The sequence below is a fragment of the Lissotriton vulgaris genome, chromosome 6, assembly GCF_964263255.1.
Source record: "Lissotriton vulgaris chromosome 6, aLisVul1.2, whole genome shotgun sequence".
Classification (NCBI taxonomy): domain Eukaryota; kingdom Metazoa; phylum Chordata; class Amphibia; order Caudata; family Salamandridae; genus Lissotriton; species Lissotriton vulgaris.
The window spans coordinates 72,052,197-72,079,146 of NC_141694.1; the positions used below are offsets into that span (position 1 = coordinate 72,052,197).

A 26,950-nucleotide genomic window follows, 5' to 3' on the forward strand; every position below is an offset into this window, starting at 1 on the left:
GTTGAGCAAATTGAATATTGGTTCATTTGCTTGTGGAAATTGCAGTATGTGCCGGATGGCACTTAAGGGTATTAAAGAATTTGCGTATAATGACTCCCGCAGGTATAAGATCCGCCAACATATAGACTGTACAACGAAATGTGTAGTTTATGTTATTGTCTGTAGATGTAAGAAAATCTATGTGGGTAGTACCATTCGACCACTTAAAGAGAGAATGATAGAACATTTCCGTGCCCTGAAAAATATGGACAAAAGGTACCCTATAGGCTGTCATGCAGCAGTATGTGTTGAACAACAGAAAACTCTGGGATTCCAATTTCATGGAATTGAAGCCATATTTAGTAACCCAAGGGGCGGAGATAAAGAACAGAATCTTAGACAATGTAAAGCCAGATGGATTCTCAAACTTCGGGCTGTGGAGTGTGGGATTAATGTCGATCAGGAACTGCATTATTTCCTGTAGGATTCAAATGTATGATGAAACTTTAAAGAATCTGGATGTCTATTGTGATCATATACAGTTATTTAGGTTTGGGATACTATATTGAATATGAAATGTTTAGGTAAAATGTGAATTGAGGTCTTGATTCACAGAAGCTGGACATATATATATATATAAATATATGTATACATATACTTACTGAGCCCTTGTGGATATTTGTGACAATTGTGGAATAATTATTCCTTGTTAAATTTGAATTATTTATCATTCATGTAGTATTATTGTTCCTCTTTGAGAAGCAAAAATTATTTTTTCTCTCTTCTCTTTTTTCTTTCCTCCTCTAATATCACTCTCCTTCTTTTTACCTGCTTAAGTTTTCTTTGTCTGATTCAATGATATGGTTTCTTGCTCCAGGTGGTTTGAGTCACTCTGACCTTTAAGAGTAACAACCTAAAATAATTAGTAACCACATATTCAATTGACTGGTAAGTTGTATTATATTTGACAGGTTAATAATGACCTAATTTGTGAAAACTGTACAAATTAAAAATTCTTTAAATATGCATTTAATCGTTTAAATCGCGAATATGAAATTAGGAATATTCAAACAGATAACTAAATGCTGCTGTATCTCTTATCGTAAACGGAACAACAGTCAAATTGACTAGGCTAAGATGGCGGCACTAAACCAGTGCGCTTCTGGAAATGTCCTTTGTCTATGTCTGACTATTGAAACGCCAGTGTCCATGTGTGTATTTAAACGCGGCACCATGGCGCGCAAGTTTGTTTATACCATACGCATTAGAAGCAGAGACGATGGGAGCACTCTCCCGGTAAGTGGGGAATTAGGGTGGTTTGACACTGATGTAGCACGGAAGCGGATCGACCCATTAGGGTGTTTTTTAAGGTTAGCGCAAATGTAAATATAGGGTCGAATACGGGCTCTCCCAGATACTTAGTGAGGGTGACAGTGAAACTAATTTGGGTTACGCTACAAGTGAACTACTTTAGACTATTAAATTCGGTCTTTTACAAGCGACTTTAGCGTGTTGTGCCACTTGACCCACGGAGCTTAAATAAACAATAAACAGGGAGGTCGCTTTGTGCTTAGCCCCTAACTAACTGAATATATGAAGTTGTGTGCTTACGATAAAGGTTGGGTTCATTCTTATAGGTGGGCTCTGACAAATTTGAAAAGTTAAAGTCTAATATGCCTAACTGCATTGTATTATATTTATGCACACCAAGCTGTTACTATCTGGGTTAACACAGTAATACTGTGCAATATACCTGAGCCCTGAACAATTCAAAACGCTTTTAAAGCGGTTTTAAAACTTGAGTTGGTTTTAGAATTGGGGGTACAAATGGTGTGTCCCCGATTTAGATTGGAATAATACAATCTTTCTTAAACTGAATCAGACAATAATATACTACAATGTTCTTTCTTTCAGATACATTGATAATCTACCTATTTAACTACTGTGAAAATTGACCTATGGAGCCTGTATGAGGTAAAACAATAGAGGTCTCCTTTGACTTTCTTGTGATATAAACCAATAAATAGACCATCATGTAGTGCAGTTGAAAAATAGTGCCCTGATTTTCACTCGTAATTGCTCTGTCTTTAAAACTCATAACACCGCATGATATGTGTTTGAAATAGACCATCATGTAGTGCAGTTGATAAATAGTGCCCTGATTTTCACTCGTAATTGCTCTGTCTTAAAATTCAAAACACCGCATGATATTTGTTTGGAAGTTATATCTGGGGCTAATAATTTTGCTTTGGATAAAAAATTTAAGGACTTAATTTTAAGCTCTCCCCTATAAACTTATCTATTTACAGTATTTTAAAATTACCCTGTGAAGAGTGATAATACATTGGATGAAATTGGGACAATTGTGAGAAAATCGATTTTAATGGTGAGTGTAGGTTGCACATCTCAATTACTCTTCTTTTCTCTTCACTTCTTTCTTCTTTTTCCTAGTATACCTATTGCAAGCTTGCTAATTAGGCTTCTGTTACTGGTGTAGTTTATAATGGACTATTCTCTTTCTTTCTTTGCACTAGGTGGTTGGTTGTTTTTTTGGTTTTGAATTTTATTTAGACACCGCCTTCTCTCTTTCGATTTGGGATTTTTGTCGATGGTTGATTTAAATATTTAAAACATGACCTTTTCTGGTAGAGAACGCTTGAAGACTAGTGTAGTTGAATCTGTAAAATATTGTTTAAATATTTACACATATTCGATTTCCATTTTTGTTTGTAGCCCTGAGGAAGTCATTGGGAGACTGTTCCCGTGACGAAACACGTGTTGGCTTTGGTTTCTTTGGCTACGCTAGCTGTACAATGTATTCTTTATGAACTATGGAATGATGAAACTTTGAAGAAGAAGATAAAACAAGAAAAAGAAAATAAAAAAGACTGTCGAATATCTTGAAAAACTGATATTTTGATTTTTTCTTCATAATTTTGTGTGATTGTGCTCGGGGACTGTATTATTTTACAAATGAAATGATCTGGCCTTTCATCTAGATTTTACTGCAGATGTCTAGGTGGCCCGGTGAGAATTCCAGCCGGTAAAGAAACAACTGATGGCAGCAAACATCCCCTACACAATGCTGTATCCAGCTCGTCTGCATATTGAGGTAGACGGAAAACCAAGCTGTCACTAAAAAAATTTGACAAGAGCCAGCAGACAGGACCGATGAGGAGGAACAATAAAAATACCACATTGCTAGATGGAACCAGTATGAACATTGAAACACAGGAGCTAAAGAATTTCCAATTTAAGCATGTGATGCCAGAACAGAAGGATATAGAGGGCATGAGACACTATGAAACTGGACTGTAATAAGATGAGGGTATTGCCACGCGTAGCGGACTAGCAGGTGTCATGGAGGTGCTCAAATGGTACATGCCATGTCAGATGACCGCAATGGCATTGAACTTTGCCAAGGATGGGACAGAGCATTGATGAAACATTGCGTAAGTGCCAAGACTGTGCACTAGTGCCCCCACATTGGAATACCCCAAAACTGTCAATGGGGATATTTTTCTGGTTTAGGCAAGTTAGGGTTGTTTGGGACTGTCTTTAGCAAGTTGGGTACGCTGAAGTGGGTGGGGGTGGATTACCGGGGATAGTTAAGTTGCAACTGCAGTACAGGCAAGGTATATGACAGGTCAGTGGGCCTATCATTTTGGAGAATGCAATATGGCGGGTACCCTGGATAACCAATCATAGGAAATAGCACAAACTGGCTCCCTAACTAAACTTATTACATGGAATGTGTGGGGACTCAACAATCCTAACAAAATACACCATGTCCTAGCTTATTTGGAAAGGCATAATATCCACGTGGCGTTTCTACAGGAGACCCACCTCACAAAGCACAAAGAGCACAAGGTAGGGAAAAGATGGACGGTGGTTAGGGCAGTGTCGTCATACTCTGCATACTCCAGAGGTGTATTGATATTAGTCAGAAGAGGAACACCTTTTGTCTTGACACACATCGAGGCAGATGATCACGGAAGGCTGCTCCTGATGCAAGGATGCCTGGGTGGGCAGACGATTCTGTTAGTAAACACTTATGGCCCCAACTTAGACCCTGAATTTTATAATGATGTCTGGAGGCGCATAGATAGCCTATCAACGCCATTAGAGATCTGGGGTGAAGATTTAAATGTGTATCTGGACCCACAACTGGATCGCTTGGCCTCTTCTACCACACATGGTAAACAAGCAGCTAAAATAATCAGGAAAAGATGGATGCTGAGGGGCTAGTAGATGTGTGGAGGAGTCAGAACCCAACTACCAGGGAGGGAATCTATATGTCCACAGTCCATGGCTCCTGGTCCAGGTTGGATTACTGGCTTGTTTCAAGGGAAGTGAGCGTTCCGACTGGGGGTGGTCAGGCACCTGGCCAAAACATCATATCATGCTCCGGTGATGCTGGAGTTAGCAATACCAGTTTCAGTTTTTAACGTCTTTATTTCGAACTTTTCTTCATAAAAGACAACAGATAAAATATATACAAAAATGCAACATAGTAAATACAGGTCTTTAAAAAGTACAATGCAGCCAATCATTTCTCTATAAAAAATTCAATTAAATAACATCAAAAGACGTTTTTAGAAGTCGATAAAAGTTTACAATTCACTCATTAAACAACTACAGTAAGTGTGTTCCTACTGTTACAGTTATCTCATTTATCACCTTGTAGGTGCCTAGCTCTGATGGTCCAAGCCCATCCGAGGTATTTCGCCATACCTATGGACATCCACTCTGCTGTATTAGATCTTAAAATTAGCAAAGCTTCTTCACACACCCGTGTATTAACCCTTCTGCACATGGGTTTAAGCCATTTCCGACGTGGTGCGCAGTAAGCTGGACAAGCAAAAAGAAAGTGGCCCATAGTTTCCTTTTGCTCACTACACCAGGGACAGTGCAAAGACGATTGGTTATGCCATTTGTTGGTAAACTCCCTTATTGGCAGCGTGCCAACTCTAAATTGGTGATAGAGTTTCCTGTCTGCACTTTTGGTAATATTGTCCAAATAGGTCTCAGTATGTGGAACCACTTTGTAGAGCAGAAAAATACCTGTCAGGTTGGGAGTCTGTGAAAGCAAAACCAGATCTTCTTTTACAGTAGCCCAAAACAATAGTTTGAATTCTTTTTTCGACGGGAATACCTGATTTCCCGGATCTGACCACTGCATATGAAGACCCAGTCTGAAGAGTGTAGCCTTCACGGTTTTAAACCAAGATAGATTCCCTGACCCTAATATCGATCTCACATCCAGAATCTCATTAGCAAACATAGATAGTTCCGGAGTGGACCAGATACGTCTCCACAAGGCTACCATCCTATATTGTGCCTGATATTTAATGGATTGGCAGCCCATGTCTAACATAAGGGGGAGTGATGGTGTTGATAGTGGGAGACCTACCAGACTACGGAAAAACTTATTCTGGATGTTATCTAGAGGGGCGAGGTCTACATTAGCCCATAGATCCGAGCCATAGAGGATGGCTGAGCTAATTTTTGCATTATAAATTTTTAGCGCTGGCAGAACTCTTTTAGTTTGGGAGCAACGCTGTTCTTTAACAAGGCATTCCAATAAATGGGCACATTTTAAACAGAGTGCCTCGATCTGCTCTTTCCACCGCAGCCTGTAGTCTATAACCACCCCTAGGTAGGTCATCACCCCTACTTGTTCCAAGATGGCACCGTTCATAGTTACTTGACCCCTTAGCGGTTTGTTCTTGGTCAGGACCATAAATTTGGTTTTTGAAACGTTAATTTCAAGGTCATTTATTTTACAAAACTCCACAAACTTGTTTATTGCAGTCTGGAGACCCACCTGTGTTTTTGCCAAAATCAAAGTGTCATCGGCAAAAATTAAAAGGGGGAACCTGGTCCCACCCAAAACTGGCGCATCTGTCGGGGTAGTTGAAAGAAACTGCACTACTTGGTTAATAAAGAGTAAAAACAAAGTTGGTGCCAAGACACACCCTTGTCTTACTCCACGGGTCACTGGGAAGGGCTCCGTCAGCTGGCCCTGGCAGCCCCATCTAACTCTGGCAAAGTTTAATTCATGTAGCCTGATGGTTAGCTCAAGCAATTCAGGCGGCATTCCCATTCTCCTTAGGGCTACCCACATCTTCTCTCTGGGGACCAAGTCGAACGCAGATTTAAGATCCACAAACGCTGCGTATATAGTGCCTTCGCCTAAATGCACTGTCTTCCAATAAATCATAATAATTCTGAGCACTTGGTCGACAGTGCTTGTACTGGCCCTGAAGCCAGCTTGCAGCGGGGACAGGATGTTTTCTTCGCTCATCCAAAACTGAATTCTACCCAGCAACATTCTAGCAATTACTTTCTGCAGGGCATCGATAAGGCTTATAGGGCGGTAGTTCCCCGCATGGGTCTTATCACCTTTTTTATATACAGGGAGGATTTCGGCCCCTTTCCAGGAGTCTGGTACTCTGGCGCCTCTGGCGATAGCATTAGCCAGGGTGGTTATATAAGGAACCCAATTATCCATATCATGTGTAAAGAGATCCGCAGGAAAGCAGTCCATACCGGGTGCTTTGCCAGTTTGGACCAGCTTTAATGCATTCTCTGTCTCGATTTCTTTAAAAACTATGCTCCCACAAATAGCTACAGGAGTGGGAGGCAGGTTACTCTCCCCTACATTATGTCTTCCTGTCACCATGCCACTGAACTGGGCCGAGAAATGCTCAACCCAGTCCTTGGCTGAGACGTGGTTAACTGGGGTTTGCAAGTCCCATGACCCTCCCCACTTCACTACCTGCCCAAATTTAAGCTGGTTGGTGGACAGGCTAGCCTTATAAAGTTCCAGCCAGCGTTGGTCATCCCATGCTGTCCTTGCTTGCTTTAATACTTTCTTGTATTTAGCCCTTTCTACTCTGATATCCAATGTTACCCTAGTTTTAATAACAGCTATCAGGGAACTATGTGCCTTACGGCAGGTCTTGTCATACCATTTGGCACCCAAGAATTTCCTACCAGTTTTCGTCGAGCCACCCGGTTTTGTAAAGAAAGATTTAGGTTTAGCAAAAAGGGACTCATGGATTGAGCTAATTTGCTCCAGTGACCCCACATCATCCAGTAGTGACTTCGCTTTTTTATTCGCTGCTGATACTTATAATGATATTTTTTCGATAGTGCCAGGATCTTCCAGAACCCTACCCCAGCGTACCCTACGACAGTCGTTTATGAGGACTGCCTCGGCTGTGATATAGTTTGTTGCATTTTTTCTGAGCAAGCCACCATCAACTTTCAGGTTTATTGATAGAGGGTTGTGGTCATTTTCTGGTCTTTCAATTATTTCCATATCCCCTAGTAGGGTCCAAAACTCCATTTTAATTAGGAAATAATCTATGCGGCTGGTACTGTAGCCGGTATCGAAGGTGGCATTTCCCGCCAAATCGGACATAGACCTCCTGTTTGCTGCCCTTAAATCCCACTCCAAACATAAACCAAGCCACTGCAAAACGGCCTCAGTAACCTTTTTAACTGGTGATATGGCCAGGCTGGGAATATTCCATAACTGATCTACCTCACCATAGCAACCGTCTTCCAAAGTAGGTAGTGGTTCAAACGTACAGTTTAGATCCCCTGCCACTGTTACACACTTGTCTCTACCAATATTATTCGATGGGAGATCTAAGTCCTCAATAATTTCGGGACTCTTACCTCCTGGTTGCCCCCTTGCATATATATTGATTAAATATAAATCCCGGTAGTTTGCTCTGCTAAGTTTTAGCCCCTGTATATCAGCATTTGGGATAGACAACTCATGGGGCCTATAACATATTGATTGTCTAATACAAATAACAAGCCCCCCAGACGGTCGTCCCTTTGGCCCTTTGTGTGCTGGTTTATTAAAATTCAAATAACCTAGACGAAATACTGCATCGGTTGACCAACTTTCTTGGAATACTACAATTTCATATTGCTCTATAAAGGCCCCCCATTCTGTCTCGTCCATTTTCCCTTTCAGCCCCGCAATGTTCCAGGATAATATCCTAAGTGTGTTTACAAGAACTACTGATTCCTTTCCAAGTGAAGCAACATTCCCCGACTTCTCTCTTGTGATAGGGAGCTACTTTTACATTCATCTACCGAACTTATACCAATAGGGCCATTTCCTAACTGATCCCCCAATAAGACTTATGCGTTGATTCTTGGGCTTTCGGTGCTACTATCCATCACCTGTGTGTATAAGGAATGAGGGGACGTTACTCCAATGGACAATCTGGGCACCCTATTATTGTGTTCCACTAACCCCCTATTGAGTCAGTCAACTCCGTCCAGCACACTTAATGGTGCAAAGCGATTCGAGAGGTGGGGCAAAAACATGGGGTAGGTAGCCACTTCTGGAGGATATCTTCCTCTAAATCTATTGTTTTGGTTGGAATGATTTTGGCGGGAATATTATCTCTCACTAAATTGAATTTAGGGTAGAAATAGTGCAGGGACAGAGTTTGGACGTCACCCATTCTTCCAAATCTTGGTTCCCTGCAGATAAAATCCACTACCCATGGCTCCCTAATACTAATGACCACACAGTCCCCCTCGAGGTCTTTTTTACTAAATCCCACCCAGTCCACTCTCCTGACATTAAGGATTTCTGTTTTAGACATTGGTGGAAGAGGTTGGTTCTTATTTAACCAGAAGTTTACTTTATTATGTAAATCTCTATGTGTTTCCACCTTTCCCTCTCCCAATGGGGCCACTCCAGTTAAGATTATAGTATAGGGCAGTGACTCAGGGGGGAGATTCACACATTGTTTTCTAGGTGGAACTGTTTTCCTAGCCTGATTGTTTTGGTCTATTGGACGGATAGGTTTGGGTAATCCTCTGGGGGTGGGCTGTGAATTGTTAACTAAATCTACCTTATGTGATATGGTCTTCGCAGATGTCTGCTTATTTTTATCGGTAGCAGGCTTCTGCTGGGGGGCTCTCAAGGAAGATGATACAGGTTTGGCCATTTTCCCCTTATCCCTATTACTCGACAGCTTTTGCTGTGTGCAAATTAGTTCTGTCCCCATGGGGGCAGTAGATTGTTGTATCTTTTTCAAAATGCCCACATTTTCTCTTACTAATGTTTCCATGAGGTCCATTTTATCGTTTAATAGCCTAGTACGTTCAAATAGGGGCAAAAGAAGAGATTTAATCAACAGCTCGATTTTATCCAAAAGAATACCTTCTGCATCATTTTCTGTGGTTTTATTATTCACTGGGGGGTTTGGTAGCAGAGCTGATGTGCTATTTGGGGGAGGAGCTGTGTTATTGGTTCTCAGGACCTTTTTATTGCCCCCCTTCTGTGACGAATCTTCCCGTTTCCTTTTACTAGATTTGTGTGTGGTCATGTTTTCCAAGTTTCGAGATCGGGTTTCGGACTCTTGGCTTAGTACAATACTAGAGGAAGCCGTAATATCGGTCTCAATGTTGACTAAGTTGTGATATAAAGAACTACCTTCCGATGTGGAATCTAGGACGATATCAATAGCACCCCCCTTCAACTCCAACTCTTGGTCAACGGGTACAGTATCTGTAGCTGTAACATTACTAACGGTACAAGCCAATTGTGTTAGGGGAACCGGGGAAACAGCCTCACGGATTTTCCCAAGTGAAGAGCGCTTACCCGTGACCAAGTCAAGAGATAAGCGTTTTTCTGCGAGTGCAAATTCTTTTTCTAGAATACAGGTAGTACGTTTAAAGAATTGATTGATAGTGCCTGTGAAAACTGCATTTGAGGTCGATACCTGGACCTGTCTTTCCTTACCAGAACGTAGGGCATTTTGTTGATGTATACTTGCCCACCCTTCTGGCAGACAAAAAAATTAAATAAAACAATATGAAATGAAAACAAACAAACACTATTTACCCAGAGATCTTCCTAGACCGGTCAGCATAGAAGAAAAATGAAAGAGGGGTGGCCCCACCCGACCTCAATCGGCTTCGGACGGCCACAGACGGCCCCGCCCTTGTCCTGGGCTTCTCCCGGTCGCTCCCGCGCACCGGGACTGGGGGAATACAATTATAGGGACTGCGTATGTGGGGAGGAGCAGGCAGGGAGAGCGGCCCAGGTGCTGTAAATTCGGGCTGGCGGGCGCTCCTGGGAATTGTAGTCCCGGACCCGCAGCTCGCTCGCAGCCCTGCTCGCTACACTTACACCCACAAGCAAAGTCCTCAGATGATGTAGAAAAACTCCCTACGAAGCGGGACCCGCGAAGCGGGTTCCACGAGGAGTAGCAGGGGTGTCAAAGAGGAACCAAAAGTACAGAGTCCCAGCGATTTCAAGTGAGTTGCAGCAAAGTGTCCCAATTTGCTTCCAGAGGCTGGGGCTTTTGAGCGCGTAGGTGGGGAGGAGCAGGCAGGGAGAGCGGCCCAGGTGTTGTCGATTCGGGCTTGCGAGCGCTCCTGGGAATTGTAGTCCCGGACCCGCAGCTCGCTCGCAGCCCTGCTCGCTACACTTACACCCACAGTCCGTGTCCTGAGTTCTCCACAAGCAAAGTCCTCAGATGATGTAGAAAAACACCCCACGAAGCGGGACCCGCGAAGCGGGTTCCGCGAGGAGTAGCAGGGGTGTCAAAAAGGAACCAAAAGCACAGAGTCCGAGCGATTTCAAGTGAGTTGCAGCAAAGCAATACCCACATGCACCAGGCCACCATTCCAATGGAGGCTGCAACCATCTTAGCTGATAGACCAGGTATTTCGTACAACTGTGGGACCAGCCATCACAAATTGTTTCTCTGAAAATGAAGGCTCAGTGGAGGGAGTCGGACACTGTGGAAGGCCTTCAAGGTCACCATCAGAGGTGAATGTATGGGGGTACAAGCTGGAATACTGAAATTGCTACGTAATAGATTAAAGGATGTAGAAGGCAAAATACATACACATGAGCAAACATACGAGCAAAACCCCACACATGCCCTGGTGCCCCAGATGAGGAAGCTGGTCTCTGAACATGCTGAACTAGCCCAATAGGAGGTATGTCATAGATCTAGAAGGTGGAGAGCTAGAGCGTATGGGGAAGGAGGCAGGGAAGTAAAATGGTGCAGCCTAGGGAACAGGAACACATAGCTGAGTTGATGGATCATACGCTCAACAAACACTACCCCACACCTGAGATCCTAAAAGTATTCACAGAGTTTTACTCCAGATTATATGGGCGTAGGGCGACGTTTGCGGAAAGTGACATACCCCAATATTTTGAGGATATCAACCTGGGCTGGCTATCATCTGGACAAAGAGAGTATCTAATTCAACCCTAGATAGTAGACAACATCAGGAAAGGTATTATGGTGTTGCCTAACTGCAAGGCGGCAGGAATTGATGGCCTGATAGAGGAATTTTACAAGACATAGGTTGACAGTCTGGCTCCGAAATTGTTGGAGGTGTACATGGAGGCATACAACAGAGGTGTACTGCCACCCTCCTTGAGGGAAGAATAAATAGTGTTGAAGCCAGATAAAGAGGGCAATAGGTGTGACTTGTATAGACCAAAGTCATTAATAAACATAGACACCAAAATCCTTGCCAAAATAATTAAAAACAGACTGTAAACCCTAGTGCCAAATCTGATCCTCCCAGATCAGTTGTGCCTCAAAGATCTTCCAAGCCAATTCTTATACTGGGAAGGAAACAAGCTACCGGGGACTGGTTTCTGCCATTTCAGCCGTCGTCGGCCCGGCTTGCTTGAATCCTGATGGTGCAATGAGCAAGGGACTCACATCTGAGTATACCCTTCCACGCTTATGGTGGACAAAATGATTCAGAAAAGGGGGTGGTGATGAACAGAGTGTCTGAATTAAGCAGACCACTCTTACCCAGTCCAAAGATCAGGGCTTGATCCATCACCGTTTTTTAGCTCACTGCACCATCCCAGCTCAGAACCTGGCTACATGCAAATTAGTCTGTTCCTGTCCCAGTGCATGATGGGAACAGGGCAAACCAAACTACCAATCCAATTCTTATACTGGGAAGGAAACAAGCTACCGGGGACCGGTTTCTGGCATTTCAGCCGTCGTCGGCCCGGCTTGCTTGAATCCTGATGGGGCAATGAGCAAGGGACTCACATCTGAGTATACCCTTCCACGCTTATGGTGGACAAAATGATTCAGAAAAGGGGGTGGTGATGAACAGAGTGTCTGAATTAAGCAGACCACTCCTACCCAGTCCAAAGATCAGGGCTTGATCCATCACCGTTTTTTAGCTCACTGCACCATCCCAGCTCAGAACCTGGCTACATGCAAATTAGTCTGTTCCCGTCCCAGTGCATGATGGGAACAGGGCAAACCAAACTACCGAGCCAATTCTTATACTGGGAAGGAAACAAGCTACCGGGGACCGGTTTCTGGCATTTCAGCCGTCGTCGGCCCGGCTTGCTTGAATCCTGATGGTGCAATGAGCAAAGGACTCACATCTGAGTATACCCTTCCACGCTTATGGTGGACAAAATGATTCAGAAAAGGGGTGTTAATGAACAGAGTGTCTGAATTAAGCAGACCACTCTTACCCAGTCCAAAGATCAGGGCTTGATCCATCACCGTTTTTTTAGCTCACTGCACCATCCCAGCTCAGAACCTGGCTACATGCAAATTAGTCTGTTCCTGTCCCAGTGCATGATGGGAACAGGGCAAACCAAACTACCAAGCCAATTCTTATACTGGGAAGAAAACAAGCTACCGGGGACCGGTTTCTGGCGTTTCAGCCGTCGTCGGCCCGGCTTGCTTGAATCCTGATGGTGCAATGAGCAAGGGACTCACATCTGAGTATACCCTTCCACGTACAGTGCAGCACACATACAAAGTCGTAAATGCAAGGAGAAATGGCATTCCTCCTTTTAACGACTGCTTTATAGTAGCATTCATTTTGGGCGCTAAACCCTATCTACTTACGTTAGAAGAGGGGGTTTAGCGTCAAAAATAATGGGTGGTTGCATGGGAATACACATATACTACCCATGTACTGCCCCGTTGACACAAAGTTATGCAAAGCAGCATTTTGCTCTGCTTTGCATTACTTTTCCATACAAACCAACGCTCATTGATACTAGGGTTGGCTTGTATGGAAAGTAACGCAAAGCAGCATTTTTTAATGCTCCAAAAAAGTTTAGCATCGAGTTTAAGTTAAAAAGACATTCACTTATTTCTTGATATTGCGCCTCTGTTATGTTGCTTATTGTACTATTCTGCCAAGATTATGAACGCAGTGCAGCAGCCAAAAATGCTGCATTGCGTGACAGGGAGAGAGCATGAAAATACTGTATGCACAGACATGTGGCACTCTCCTCGCCTTTCCCTAGCGCCAGCGCGGACTTCAGCTGCCGTGCGCCAGGCACACACCTTAGCGCCGTAGTGCTAGGTTGAGTGCCTGAGCACTTTTTATGGTTATGTCAAATGGTAACCGAATAAAAGTTTTTATGACTGACTGAGTGCCTGAGACTACCATAGAGTCTGTACAGGAACTGTACCCTTCCTGTACAATATGCAGCGGCTCGACACACCTTAGAGCTTTTCCTGTTATGTATGTATGCTGCACGGTGCAGCATGCATGCAAAGTAGGAAAGAAAAGGAGAAATATAAAACAATTCTCCTTTTAACATCTGCTTTCCAACTGGATTAATTTTTGGCGCTAAACCCTGTCTACTCATGTTAGTCGATTGGGTTTAGTGTCAAAAAGCATTGGTGGTTGCATGAGAGCATCCATGTAACGCTCCCTTGACGCAAAGGGCAGCGTTTTGCGCGGCTCTGCATTTTTTCCCCATACAAACCAACGCTGATACCAATTAGAGTTGGTTTGTTAATCTCCAAAAAGGCTCCTAAAAGGTTCAACATCAGGTTAGCTAACCCAGCGCTAAACGTTTGTGAACCTGGGCCTTCCTCTCTTATACCATAAAAGCACGAGTTCACCCTTAGTGAATCTTGCTGCTGAATAACAGCTGTTGATGTTACCCAACTGAATGGTGTTTATTTTAACGGCCTGAGAAGCATTAAAGGCTGGGTGGACATGCAGGGATTTAAACCTATGACTATGTGGTCAAATACAGATTCTTAGAGTGCATACATTAATCTACAGTGTCAAAAGACCAGGATGATAATATTCCATTAACATAAGTTCTTTTCTTCAAATCTAACATTGACTATGTTAATATTTAGAGAGGTCAGGACTGCTCTTTCTCCAGTTCATGCTTCATGGCCACAGGTTGTTGTCTGTGATTGTATTACACACTTTGTTAAATGCTCAGACACACAAAGTTGTAGTCATCGTTCACTCTGTATCAAAATCTACAAGTCAATGAACTGGACACCATGAAAGGATACGTCCATTAGGCAGATCATGTGGCGGCAGGACTCCATGCTGAAGCCGTCTGTCTTCAGGTCCTTGCCTAGGGGGCAGAGGCCAGTGTTAGAGATAGTTCTGCAAACCTTACCTGAGTGTCAGCCTGGCAGAGCTATACTCTGATTACTAAGTGTCGAAGAACTGTACAACAGAAATCAATGAACAAAGACACAGGTTTGGCAAAAATGGTCAATGGCAGTGGAAGATCTTGAGGTTATGAATCATAGAGGGGAACAGAGAGGTATGTACCAGAGAAATGTGGTATTCAGGGGCTAGGAAGGGAAGACACACAAATATGTTGCATTTAGATGGCCATGTGAATAACACTCAATCAAACATTGGCCATTGGATAATGGCAACTCATCCTTTAAACACAGACTTCAATTATATCAATGTTTTGTACAATTTTAAATAGGGTTTTTTGTGGTTTGCTATGGAGATAGTCCCATGACACCCATGCCCAGCTCACTGTACACCAAGACACATGTCTGTTCCTGTTTGCCCTTTCGCCCACTCTCTTCTCCATCTCTCCAATATGTGCTGCTTATCTTCACATCTCGTCATACAATATTTTTCCTCGAAGGCCAAATGCATCCAGTCTCCTATCACTACCCCAACATATGCACACTTACGCACCTAGGATACTGCACCCACTACCTTGTGATCTTGTCATATTCCCCTGTTCTCATCCCTGTCTGTCACATACTTCTGCCCCTTGCCTTACTGTCCAATCACCAATATTTAGCACCCACCTTATCTCGAATTCTGTCTTCCCTCCACTACCATGTGTGCATGTACTGGGACTCATAGGCTGATCTGAATGCTTTAGATTCTTATGGAGAGGAGCTGGACCTCAAGAAAGCCGCAGGGCTCCATACTTACTATTGCTCACAGCATCGTTGAGAATGGTCTGTAGTTCAGAGACACTGATCTCCATGTCCTGCGGGAGAAGCAGAGGAAGGTAAGTGAGTCTTTCTCCCGTCATTGTTCATTGGTCCCTGCTGGTCTGATGTAATTTATAATTCACATCATTGCTGGGTACTTTATTTCATAGTGAACCTCTGTAAGTGCATCGGATATGCCCAGACGGGGTTGCCGTACCTCTCTATAGGTCCCACAGCCGCACTATTCTAATGAGGCACAATAACATTGAAACATGTTTAAGGTCGCCTGCGCTCCCAGTCAGAAGGGCTAAAGCTGGACTGCCCCTATTTTAGTAGGACCACAAGGCTGACATCCATCCGCCTTGGCATAGCAAGCAAGAAAATGGCAAACTGGAACGGATCAATTTTAGATTGATTCAAGCATTCCACACGTCACTTTATAGTTTTTCTCTGTGAAAGGAAGACAGTAACGGGGGTAATTTCTGCTGCCTCAACATTTGAATGGCAAGACCTTCTCAGGAGTGAAGATCTTGTCTACACCACAACACACAGCTGAAGGTGTTCATTGCTTTCCATCAATTCTTGCAGACGGAATCTTCTGCCTGATGATGTTACTGGAAAAAAGCTCAGTTTTCCTGCCTCCTGTCCCAGAAATTGACTACATGAAATGGAGGGTTTCAAACAACCTGTTGAACAATAAAGATCTCCGTTGAAGAGACAGGTTGCTGTGATTGTAACAGCTCTACATTTAAGGTGGTAACATCTTTGTTCTTTTCCAGGGGAATCTGCATCAAAGTCATAAGCACTGAATATTACCGCCTACATGCAGGGACGCCGGAGCACATATTAAATAAATATATATGTATATAGCATAGCAGATGTACGTCGTACTTTAATATATATACATATATATCTAAGCAGCCCTCATTAAGAGCTAAAAGTGACCAATTTACATTGATATTTTCCTTTAATAAGTTTCTTACCAGACTCAAGCATTTCTGTAAATCAGGAAGAGAGAACATAAATTGCAGAACACAGCCTTTATTGTTAGCCAATAGGCTGCATTGAAAGCATAACAAGTGAATACTGGCACTGTGTCTTTAAGACCTACAGTATCCAATCATTACCCAAAGGTGACAGTTAGGTACTTTTTTCCTCACCCCTTTAGTGAGTTCGTGGAGCTCTGGGCTCTTTCTTTTTTCAAAATAATTGCTTAATAAAAAATACGTTTATTTACTACACTCAACATCTTTTACCATCTAGAGTGCAGAGAAATTATTTTCTCACAGGAAATAATATTTTTTCCTGTCACAAATGCCCTATATTTTTGTCAAGTGCTTTGTCTATGGCAAAAAGAAGGCACAGGCTGATCCCCATTCAAGCTGTATCAAATGTCTACCTGACGCATCTGCCTGAATCTGGCCACCATTGCCAGAAACTCTCTAAAAGGACCTTAAAAGATAGAGAGAAAATACATCTCCATGGTCTTCAAGAGAGGGAAAAAACTGAATCAGCATGAGCAATTCTTCCATCTTTCTCCAAGAAGACTACCTCTCTTCACAGGGCTCCTTTCAGGGGGCAGACCTCCTGACAGGTGGAAGAAAAGGAGAACATGATCAGCATTTAGATGTAGGAAAATATCTATTTGTTCCCCGTCAGACTTCGACGTCGAAAGTGCCCTCAACCACGATGCACTCTTCGCTAGCAAGACCTCTGATGTCAAGAAACTCTACACCTGTAAAGTCTTCATCAACGGAAAACCACTATTGCATGCCGCTCGAAGTCCACGCTTTCTTTCAGGGGGAATTCCTGTCAATGGCAGGTCTCCATCGTCCATTGCCATTCGTTGACGGCTGCCCATCGACATTCGGCTTTGAGCCATACTGCAATGAGGACTCCATTGACGATGTCACATTTCCGTTAAACGTCGAGACATACTTCACCAAGACAGTCTCCGTCAGCTGTTACCAGGCACCGTTCGATGTCAAGGCAGACATCTCTGTCGGCAGCAAACAGACGCCGTTCTTTGTCGAGGCAGACATCTCCATCGGCAGAAATTAGGCGCTGCTTGACATCAAGGAAGGCATTTACCACTGTGGCAACCAGACACCAATCAAGGTCGAGGCAGGCATCTCCTCTGCGGTCTCGGTTGATGTCGATGCCTTCCTCACTGGCTAAACATAGTGATTCGTCCTCAACATCCCCATAAATGTCAGCACCTCATCTTATGATGTCGAGCCAACATTTGCCTACTGTTAGGCCTACATTGCATAACTTGTCTTCTAGACAAATATCAAAGGGACAAGCTTTAGCTGCGTCTTCAGAAGCTCCCTCCCACTCCTGTACATGGAGACAAAGATCTTTCCATCAGTCAGAGGCTCGCAGACCCCTATTCGCCGTTCTCCTTGATGGCTAAAAGGGCAAAGGGCCTGTTCCACAGAGTCCAGACTCACAACATTCACAGACATATTCACTTTCATTGCCTCTCCTGCTTACACCCTCTCCGAAGCCACCTCTGCAAGCTAAAACTCTTCTAGCACGCTCTGCATATACCATCCCCCCACCCCCAGGTCCCCAACAAGATGCAGGTTACCTAGGGAGACCATTACTTGGTGCAGAACCAGGCCATGGACATGGAGTAGGTCTCGACGCAGGACCAGAACAAGATCCCGTACACCTCCCCAAAGGTCTCGATCATTCCACAGTGCACACAGATACCCTACATGGTCTACTTCTACGAAATCATCAAAGAGGGATGACTCACCAACACTTCAGACACTCCACCTGTGAGAGTATCCCCAGTAGACAACCTGAAAATGTTTAATGAGGTATTGGTTAGAGGGACTGCTAATCTGAACATTTATATTCCAGCACCCACTACTACCTCATTGATCATTTTCGAGACCTTACATAATAGGTTTACCTCAAGACCATTGCTTCCTGTGGTCTCAGGTCTGCTCCAACCAGTAATGGACATTTTTCTTACTCCACCCTCCCCGCCATTGGCTCCAGCTAGAATTCTAAAGAAATATAAGGCTCCAGATCAAGACCCTTATTTCCGAGAAATGACCATCCACCAGACTCGATCATTATAGCTGCTGCCAAGAAGATGCACACCATTGCAGCTTACTTATCCGACTGTCCGCAAAAGTACAGTAAACAAATGGATTCCTTCGGCAGGAAAATGTGTGGTACATTTGCCTTATTTATGAAGGTGTCTAAAGCTACCACATTAATGAGACGATATGATACGTACCTTTGGCACTCACTGGCCAGATCTTGCAGGAAGGATTGTCTGGTCGCTAATCAGATAATGAGAATGGTGGCAGATGTCTCTGAAATCGCTGCCCACGAAAATGCATGTTTAAAATGTACCAGAAGTTCATCATGGCTTTGCCCTACAGGCCTGAGCTAAAGGCACAGCAACGTTTCCTCAACCTTCGCTTCACTGGCAACTCATTGTTTAGCTCCCACTCAGATGACAAGATGGCAAAAAGGAAAACAGAGCTGGACACACTCAAGGCTCTTGTCCTAGAAAAACAGAGGAAATTACTTCAAGGTACATGCCTTAGGACAGGCGCCTCTACCATCAGAGGTACAAACCCCTCACTGGATTCAACACCAACAAGCCAGATCTTGCTACAAGTTCCCCAAACCAACGCATAGACGAGGAGCTAATTGACAACTACCAGCTTCCTTCAAGACACCAGGCAAAGAATGAGGTGTTGCTTCCCCTGTCGCTGTTACCCACTTCGGTGGGGTGGGGGGGGGGGGGGGGAAGTATCACCACACATTTGCATGAATGGCTTACCATCACCAGCAACAACTGGGAACAGCAAAAATTAGTTTTCAATCTGCTTCACGTACCCTCCTCGGGTGTTTCACCTTCAGAAGCCTCTTGCCATCAGTGGATGCTACAACAGAACAAAGTCTCCGCTCTACATCACAAGGAGGCAATAGAGGAGGTCCCATTTTCTCAAAGGGCCGTAGGAGTATACTCTTGGTATTTCCTTGTTAGGAAAAAAGGGCAAAACAGACAATTCAGGCCCATTCTGGACTTATATCTGCTAAACAAATGCATACGCAAGGAGAAACACAGAATGCTTGCTTTCCCCCAGATGTACCCCCAGCTCCATCAGGGGGAGTGGATGTTTTCCATCAACCTCCAGAATGCCTACTTCCACATCCCAGTCGCTAGGAAGCATCATAAATTCCTATAGTTCAAAGTACCATCCAAGTATTACCAGTACAGGGTGCTACCTTTTGGCCTGAAATCACCCCACCCCCCCATCAACATTCTCATGCATGGCTGTTGTAGCTGCAGCCTTTTAAAGGAAAATAATATTTGTTTACCCATACTTAATCACTGGCTGGAAAAAAGTTCCTCTCAGATCAAATGAAAAAACACTACCTCATCTGCATAGAGACACTTCAATCTTTAGGTCTCCAGGTCAACGTTGAATAATAAGTCCAGATTTGCAACCGTGGTGCCCTCACCAACAAAATATGCTGGTTGATTCCCCTTTTCACCAGGACACTCTGACGCAAACGCTCATAACATATGCTCTCAAGGGCTGGGGTGTTTACATGGATGCCCTACCGGCAAAGGGCCTGTCGTCAGCCAAAGATCAACTATACCATATAAATATGCTGGAGCTGCTGGAGGTCCATATAGCCCTCAAGTCCTTTTATCCATCCTTTCAAACTAGTGTTCTCCTAATCCAAACTTACAACACGACCATGATGCATTATCTAAACAAGCAAGAGGGCACTCTTTCTGGCCATCTATCCATGGAAGTACAGGGCATCTGGAACTGTCTCATTGCGAGGAAGTTGATTCACCTGCCAGAAGTCCTGAACACAAAAGCACACTTGCTCAACTTTACAGAAATGCAGAACTGGATTTAGCAAGACAACGTTGTGCAAGAAATCTTTTGAGAATGGGGGCATCTGCAGATAGACCTGTTTGCAGACAAAAGTAACAAAAAAGGCCCAAACTTCACATCCAGCTTCTACTAACTAGGAACAAAGGGGAATGCCCTTTTAATAAAATGTGATAAACTGGCTCGGACATTTCTGTATGCGTTTCCTCCCATTCCCCTGATACCGACAGTCATCAACAAACTCTACTGAGTCAGGACCAGAATGATCCCACTATCTCCAGAATGGCCTTGCCATTGGTGGTTGCCGGAACGAATGTCTGACATAATATCGACAGACAGAATATCGAAATACAATAATATCGGCACAAAAATATCGAAATCAAAAATATGGGAGTCCTATCTTCATAAAGGTAAGTACAAAAATATCGAAAAATTCATATCGTAGTACAAAAATATCAAAATTAAAAATATCGTTTTTTTAAATGTATTAATAATAATGTAAAAATAATTTTAAAATACATATAATTTTACAAATATTAAATAAAAATATTAAAACAAAATTAAAACTAATACATATACATTTAAAATAAATAAAACACTTAATAATTTAATGTAATTTTATTTTTTTTAATTTCATTTAATTGATTTAATGTAAATTTATTTTATTTTTACCCTGTACGCCTGTACCCCAAAAACCCAAAACTGACCCTGAACCCTAAAAATATCCCTGTACCCCAAAAACCCAAAACTGACCCTGAACCCTAAAAATACCCCTTTACCAAAAAACTGAAAACTGACCCTGAACCCAAAAAATACCCCTTTACCCAAGAACTGAAAACTGACCCTGAACCCAAAAAATACCCCTTTACCCAAGAACTGAAAACTGACCCTGAACCCTAAAAATACCCCTTTACCCAAAAACTGAAAACTGACCCTGAACCCTAAAAATACCCCTTTACCCAAAAACTGAAAACTGACCCTGAACTCTAAAAATACCCCTTTACCCAAGAACTGAAAACTGACCCTGAACCCTAAAAATACCCCTTTACCCAAAAACTGAAAACTGACCCTGAACCCTAAAAATACCCCTTTACCCAAAAACTGAAAACTGACCCTGAACCCTAAAAATACCCCTTTACCCAAGAACTGAAAACTGACCCTGAACCCTAAAAATACTCCTTTACCCAAAATTAATTAATATTATTTAATTACCAATTAATTATTAATTAACAATAACAATAAAGTAAATATATTAGCACATTTGCTGTAAATAATTTAATTTAATAATTAATATTATTCTTTTCCAATTAATTAATTAAGAATAACAAAAAATTATATATAAAAAAATTACTCTAATTAATGTAATTAACTAATAAATATTAATTAATTACCAACTAATTAATAATTAAAAATATGTACAAAATTATATTAATTAATTAACTGATTAATATAAATTAATTACCAATTAATTATTAATTAAAATATTTACAAACATATATTAATTAATTAATTATTATTAAATTACTTCCCACCCTATTCCCCTATAAACCCATAACCCGCTACAGAACATATTTATCAATTAATCAATTAATTAAAATTAATTAAAAATTAATTCTCAATTAATTAATTAATAATTCCTACTAATTAATAATTAATTTAACATAATTAAATTACTTCCCACCCTATTCCCCTATAAACCCACAACCCGCTACAGTACTAAAAGACAATATTTAATTAAATTACATTAAAAATAAATAATAAAACATAATAAATACAATATAATATACACTAAATTTATTTAAAAATTGATATTAGTAACATCGAAATTATTTATTTCGATATTATTGACATCGATATTTAAAACTTCGATATTACTGATATCATACTAATATCGATATTAAGACTGCCGATATTACTTACCTTCTATATTTTGTCCCATCGATATTTAAACTTCGATATAATTGTATATCGAAATTTAAAACTCGATATTTTGTCTGTGTTCCTGCCAGAACTGCTCCACCTATCAGAAAGACCACACAGGAGGAAGCCATGCAGACTGGATCTCCACTACAAGCCTTGAGGGACGATTGTCTACCACAACTTCCCCTTGCTGAGTTCAACAGCATGGCTCCAGCCGACTGGACTACGGCAACTCCCTCTACGCCGGAATCACCGCCAAACTCCAGAAGAGACTCCAGCGGATCCAGAACGCCTCAGCAAGACTCATCCTGGACATCCCCCGTCGTTTTTATCTTGTTATATTGAAATGTTTGAATAAATGAATATGTCTATATGCACTCTAAAACATGAAGTAAATAAAAATAAAAATGATATATTTTTTTATAAATTTGAATGTGTTCTTGTCTGAATCTAATGTGGCACTGATACTTTGGTGAGCGCTAAATGAGTGACTATTGAAAAAAACTGGACTCTTGAAGAGCCTATTATTGATTAAAAACGGGGCAGATCTATCTTTTTCTTCGCACATCCCCCGTCGCAGCCACATCTCCGGACACCTGCGAGACCTGCACTGGCTCCCGGTCAACAAGAGAATCACCTTCCGTCTCCTCACCCACGCACACAAAGCCCTGCACAACCAAGGACCAGGATACCTCAACAGCCGCCTCAACTTCTACGCTCCCAAACGCCAGCTCAGATCGACCGTCCACGCCCTGGCCGCCGTCCCCCGCATACGAAGAGCTATCACAGGGGGAAGGTCCTTCTCCTACCTCGCCGCCAAGACCTGCAACTCCCTCCCGACCCACCTCCGCCTGACCCAGGACAACCTCACCTTCAGGAAGCAGCTCAAGACCTGGCTGTTCGAGCAGTAGCGGACCCCCCTCCCCAAGCGCCTTGAGACCCTGTGGGTGAGTAGTGCGCTATATAAATGCTCTGATTGATTGATTGATTGATTGAATTCCTGCAGTATGGACACTAAGGCGTTTCGCAGGAGTGTGTGGACATTTTTATGGAGTCCAAAAGGCCATTGAGCAGACATTCCTACTCTTTCAAGTGGAAGAGATTTTGCATGTGGTGTGTTCAATGTGAGCTCCATCTAATTCTGGGGCAGGAGGATGTAATAGTATCTAATATTCTCCACTTAGAAAAAATTGGTCTGCAATTCTCATCTATTAACGCCTTATAGGCGGCCGCGATTTTGCCGAAGTGCCAAACGGACGGGGTTGTGTCGGCCATTGGCTGAAAGCAGCACTGGGGAGGTATGCTGCCGTTGGCCAATGGCCGACGGCAGCACAGAACGGGTTGAGGTACATCTCCCAGCCATTACTGCATACCAAAAATCCCCTGAAAAGAGGTCATTCTTCCAAATTCCTGTAGTGAAGCATTTCTTAGAGGGATTTAGGGAGGTGTTCTCTGAGACATTCCCACCTGTACATTCTCCCTCTGCTCCTTGGGAAATGAATGTGGTTCTTTTTAAACTCATGGGTCCCCCTTTCAAACCTATACATAAGGCATCCTTACAACACCTTACCTGGAAAGCTCCTTTTCTGGTGGCTACTAATTTGTCACTCAGAGTCAGTGAGAATCAGCCTCTGTGCCAAAGAGCCTTACACTGTATTCGATGCTAACAGGGTGGTGATGAGAACTCATCCGAGTTTTCTTCCCCAAGGTAGTGCCTGATTTTCACATTAACCAGATGATTTCACTCTCTATCATCCTTCCAAAGCTTTCCACACCAGCAGAAATTGTGTTACACTGTTTAGATCTTAAGAGAGTATTGGCATTTTATTTAGACAAGATCAATGCCAACTGACAATCTGACTGTCTGTGAACTATGGCCCTATGAGGACAGGCATCACCTCTTCCAAGCTGTCCATTTATCGATGGATAGTTTCTTGTATCCTGTTCACCTACCAATTAGACAACAAACAATTACCTGCCCGACCCAAAGCCCACTCTACAAGGGACAAGGTGGCAACAGCAGCCCTACTAAGGAATATTCCCATCTCGAAAATCTGCAAAGCTGCTACTTGGAGATCGGTGCCTACTTTTACAAGGCATTACAGTCTAGATTTAGACATTCAGACACTCAAGTTGGGCAGGCCTCGCTTAACGAAATCAATTTTGAGGATGTTTACAACTGCTTTTGTTTGTTCTTGATTAGTCTGCAGGTAAGTACTCTGTTCAGTACTTATCCCTATTGAGGATGATCCCCTGGAAGAAGAGAAGGATATGTTACCTGTAATCCTAGTTCTCTTCCAGGGGAATCCTCATCAAAGTCATAAGCAACCCGCCCACCTCCCTGGACGAATCTTGAATACGGCAGTTAATACAAGTCTGTGGTCTGTTATTCATGTCACCATAAAATCAAGCATTTACAATGCAATGGTCTCAGCATTGTTAAAGGTAGAGCTATTGGCATTGCTCATGACATTATTTAACATAAATAAATGGCATTGTCATTTACAATGCCAATAGCCTAATCGCTCGCAAATGCAAGACCTATTGCATTTGCACACACACAGAGCCACACACACAGCCACCGACACACACACATACAGAGCCACCCACACAGAGTCATTCACACAAAGCCACCCACACACACACAGAGCCACCTACACACACACAGAGCCACCCTCACACAGACAGACCCACCCACGCATAGAGCCACCTCCAAAAAATGCTACCCACACCGAGCCATACACACACAGAGCCACACACACACACACACACACACAGAGCCACACACACACACACACACAGAGCCACACACACACACACACACACACAGCCACACACGCACACACACACACACACAGAGCCACACACAGACACAGACAGAGCCACACACACACACACAGAGCCACACACACACACACACACACAGAGCCACACACACACACACACACACACAGAGCCACACACAGACACACACACACACACACAGACACACACAGACCCACACACACACAGACACACACAGAGACAGAGCCACACACACGACAGACAGAGCCACACACACAGACAGACAGAGCAACACACAGACAGAGCCACACACACAGACAGACAGAGCCACACACACAGGCAGAGCCACACACACAGAGTCACACACACAGAGCCACCTACACACAGAGCCACATACACACACACAGAGCCAACCTCACACAGACCCACCTACACACACACACACACCGAGCCACCGTCACACAGACCCACCTTAAAAAAAAAGCTACCCACACACAGAGCCCAACACACACACAGAGCCCAACAACCACACACAGAGCCACACATACAGACAGAGCCACACACAAACAAATTCACGTCAGGACGCCTCTGCTTTTTCTCAGGCCCGGCCTCCTCCCGGCTGCAGCACAAGGCCCTGTTTAGCTGTGAAGTGTTAAAGGTTCACATTCTTTTGAAGGCAGCCTTCTGCTTATTTTTTAAATTATGTCTGTAATTGTTTTTACAACTTGTAGGATTTTAAAGCGTTTAAACCTCACAGTTGTGGGGTGCATGGAAAGGAGGATTATTGCAATTTTCAGAGTTTTCACAAGGCAGTGTGAGCGTTTTGCTGTCTGCTCATCGTTGAGGGAGACATAAGGTCTACCTGGTATGTTACATGTCAGGGTTTTCAGGGCCTCTACTTGCGGCCATCAAATAACACATGCCCTTATTATGGAAACCAAAATACACCTGCGATAGCATGTTTTTAAACAAATTTAAGCTATTGGCATTGTAAATAACAATGCGTGTTATTTATGTTTAAAAAAACAAAACCTAACTAAAAGGCATTGTCACTTACAATGCCAATAGCCGAAACTGGTGTAAATACGAGACTTGTTGTATTGCAAATGCTGGTTGTTACTTTTTGTCCTGGCACTCCACTAAGAATGTTTCTTTTTTTTAACGGCTTCCCTGACAATGCTTTATGGGTGACGGCAGATAATTACTGTGCAAGTTGGGAGCTCTGCAGGAGGCACAGTGATTAGAGCTTCCTTGAAAGTTTCCAGAGGCGTCAGAAGCAGACCTGCTGGCTGAGACACACTTGGTTACTCAGAGAGTCTGTTTCAATTTTTGCAACATTTCTTCCGCAGCCTGTTAATTTATAAATGCATGAAGACAAGGGGGAAGGTAAGATTCTTCTTGTTTCTAATGCTATGGCCGGCTCTACTCCTCCCCCTCCTCCAATGTCTGGCCCATGGCTTACAAAACAAACAGGAAGAATCGTACCTTCCCCCTTGTCTTCATGCATTTATAAATTAACAGGCTGGCGGAAGAAACGTTGCAAAAATGAAACAGACTCTCTGAGTAACCAAGGGGGTCTCAGCCAGCAGGTCTGCTTCTGACGCCTCTGGAAAGGACTAACACGATGGGGCTGCTTTCAGCTGCAGTATATATATCCCAGAATACAGAAGACCTCGCCCCTGGCTCCACCCCGCCCCCTCCTCCAATGGCCCCTCCGGCAGAGCCCAACTGAGGAGCAGAGTGTTTGAAAGTAAACATTGCTTTATTGCTCGCCGGGTCTGTGCTGCGGTCGCCTTCATAAACATATTTTAAAACTTCAGACGAAAGGGGGATATTTTTCTAAGAAGCGGAGAGGGGCTGATTAATGCTCTCTTCCCTCAAACAGACTTTTGCAGCATGAGCAATAAATCACCCTCCTTCCGAAAAGACAAAGCTTGGGCGATAGCTGCCCTGTAACCGAGGATGGAATTGTGAAAGAAATGTAACATTTTAATAAATCCCTGTTTTTTTTTTTTATTAATTTTTTGTATTACCTGGTCAGTGCTTTACTTGGGATCAGGCCTTGCGTTTGGAAAACTGAGGCACGCTATCACTCCTTCTTATAAACCTTGTTAAGGGCAGTCATATTCTTCATAATGGGCCTTTCTGTGAGCC

General features: G+C 43.1%; 1 protein-coding gene across 1 annotated transcript in view; it reads right to left on the bottom strand.

Moving 5' to 3' along the window:
* Window positions 1–26,950, bottom strand: part of LOC147706808 (calpain-1 catalytic subunit-like) — a 601,296-nt gene that overhangs the window by 197,229 nt on the left and 377,117 nt on the right. The window contains exons 14-15 of the mRNA XM_086925586.1: window positions 15,208–15,265; window positions 14,307–14,371 (exon numbers count right to left, since the gene is read on the bottom strand). Coding sequence (XP_086781712.1) covers window positions 14,307–14,371; window positions 15,208–15,265 — 123 coding nt within the window. The remainder of the gene's footprint in view (window positions 1–14,306; window positions 14,372–15,207; window positions 15,266–26,950) is intronic.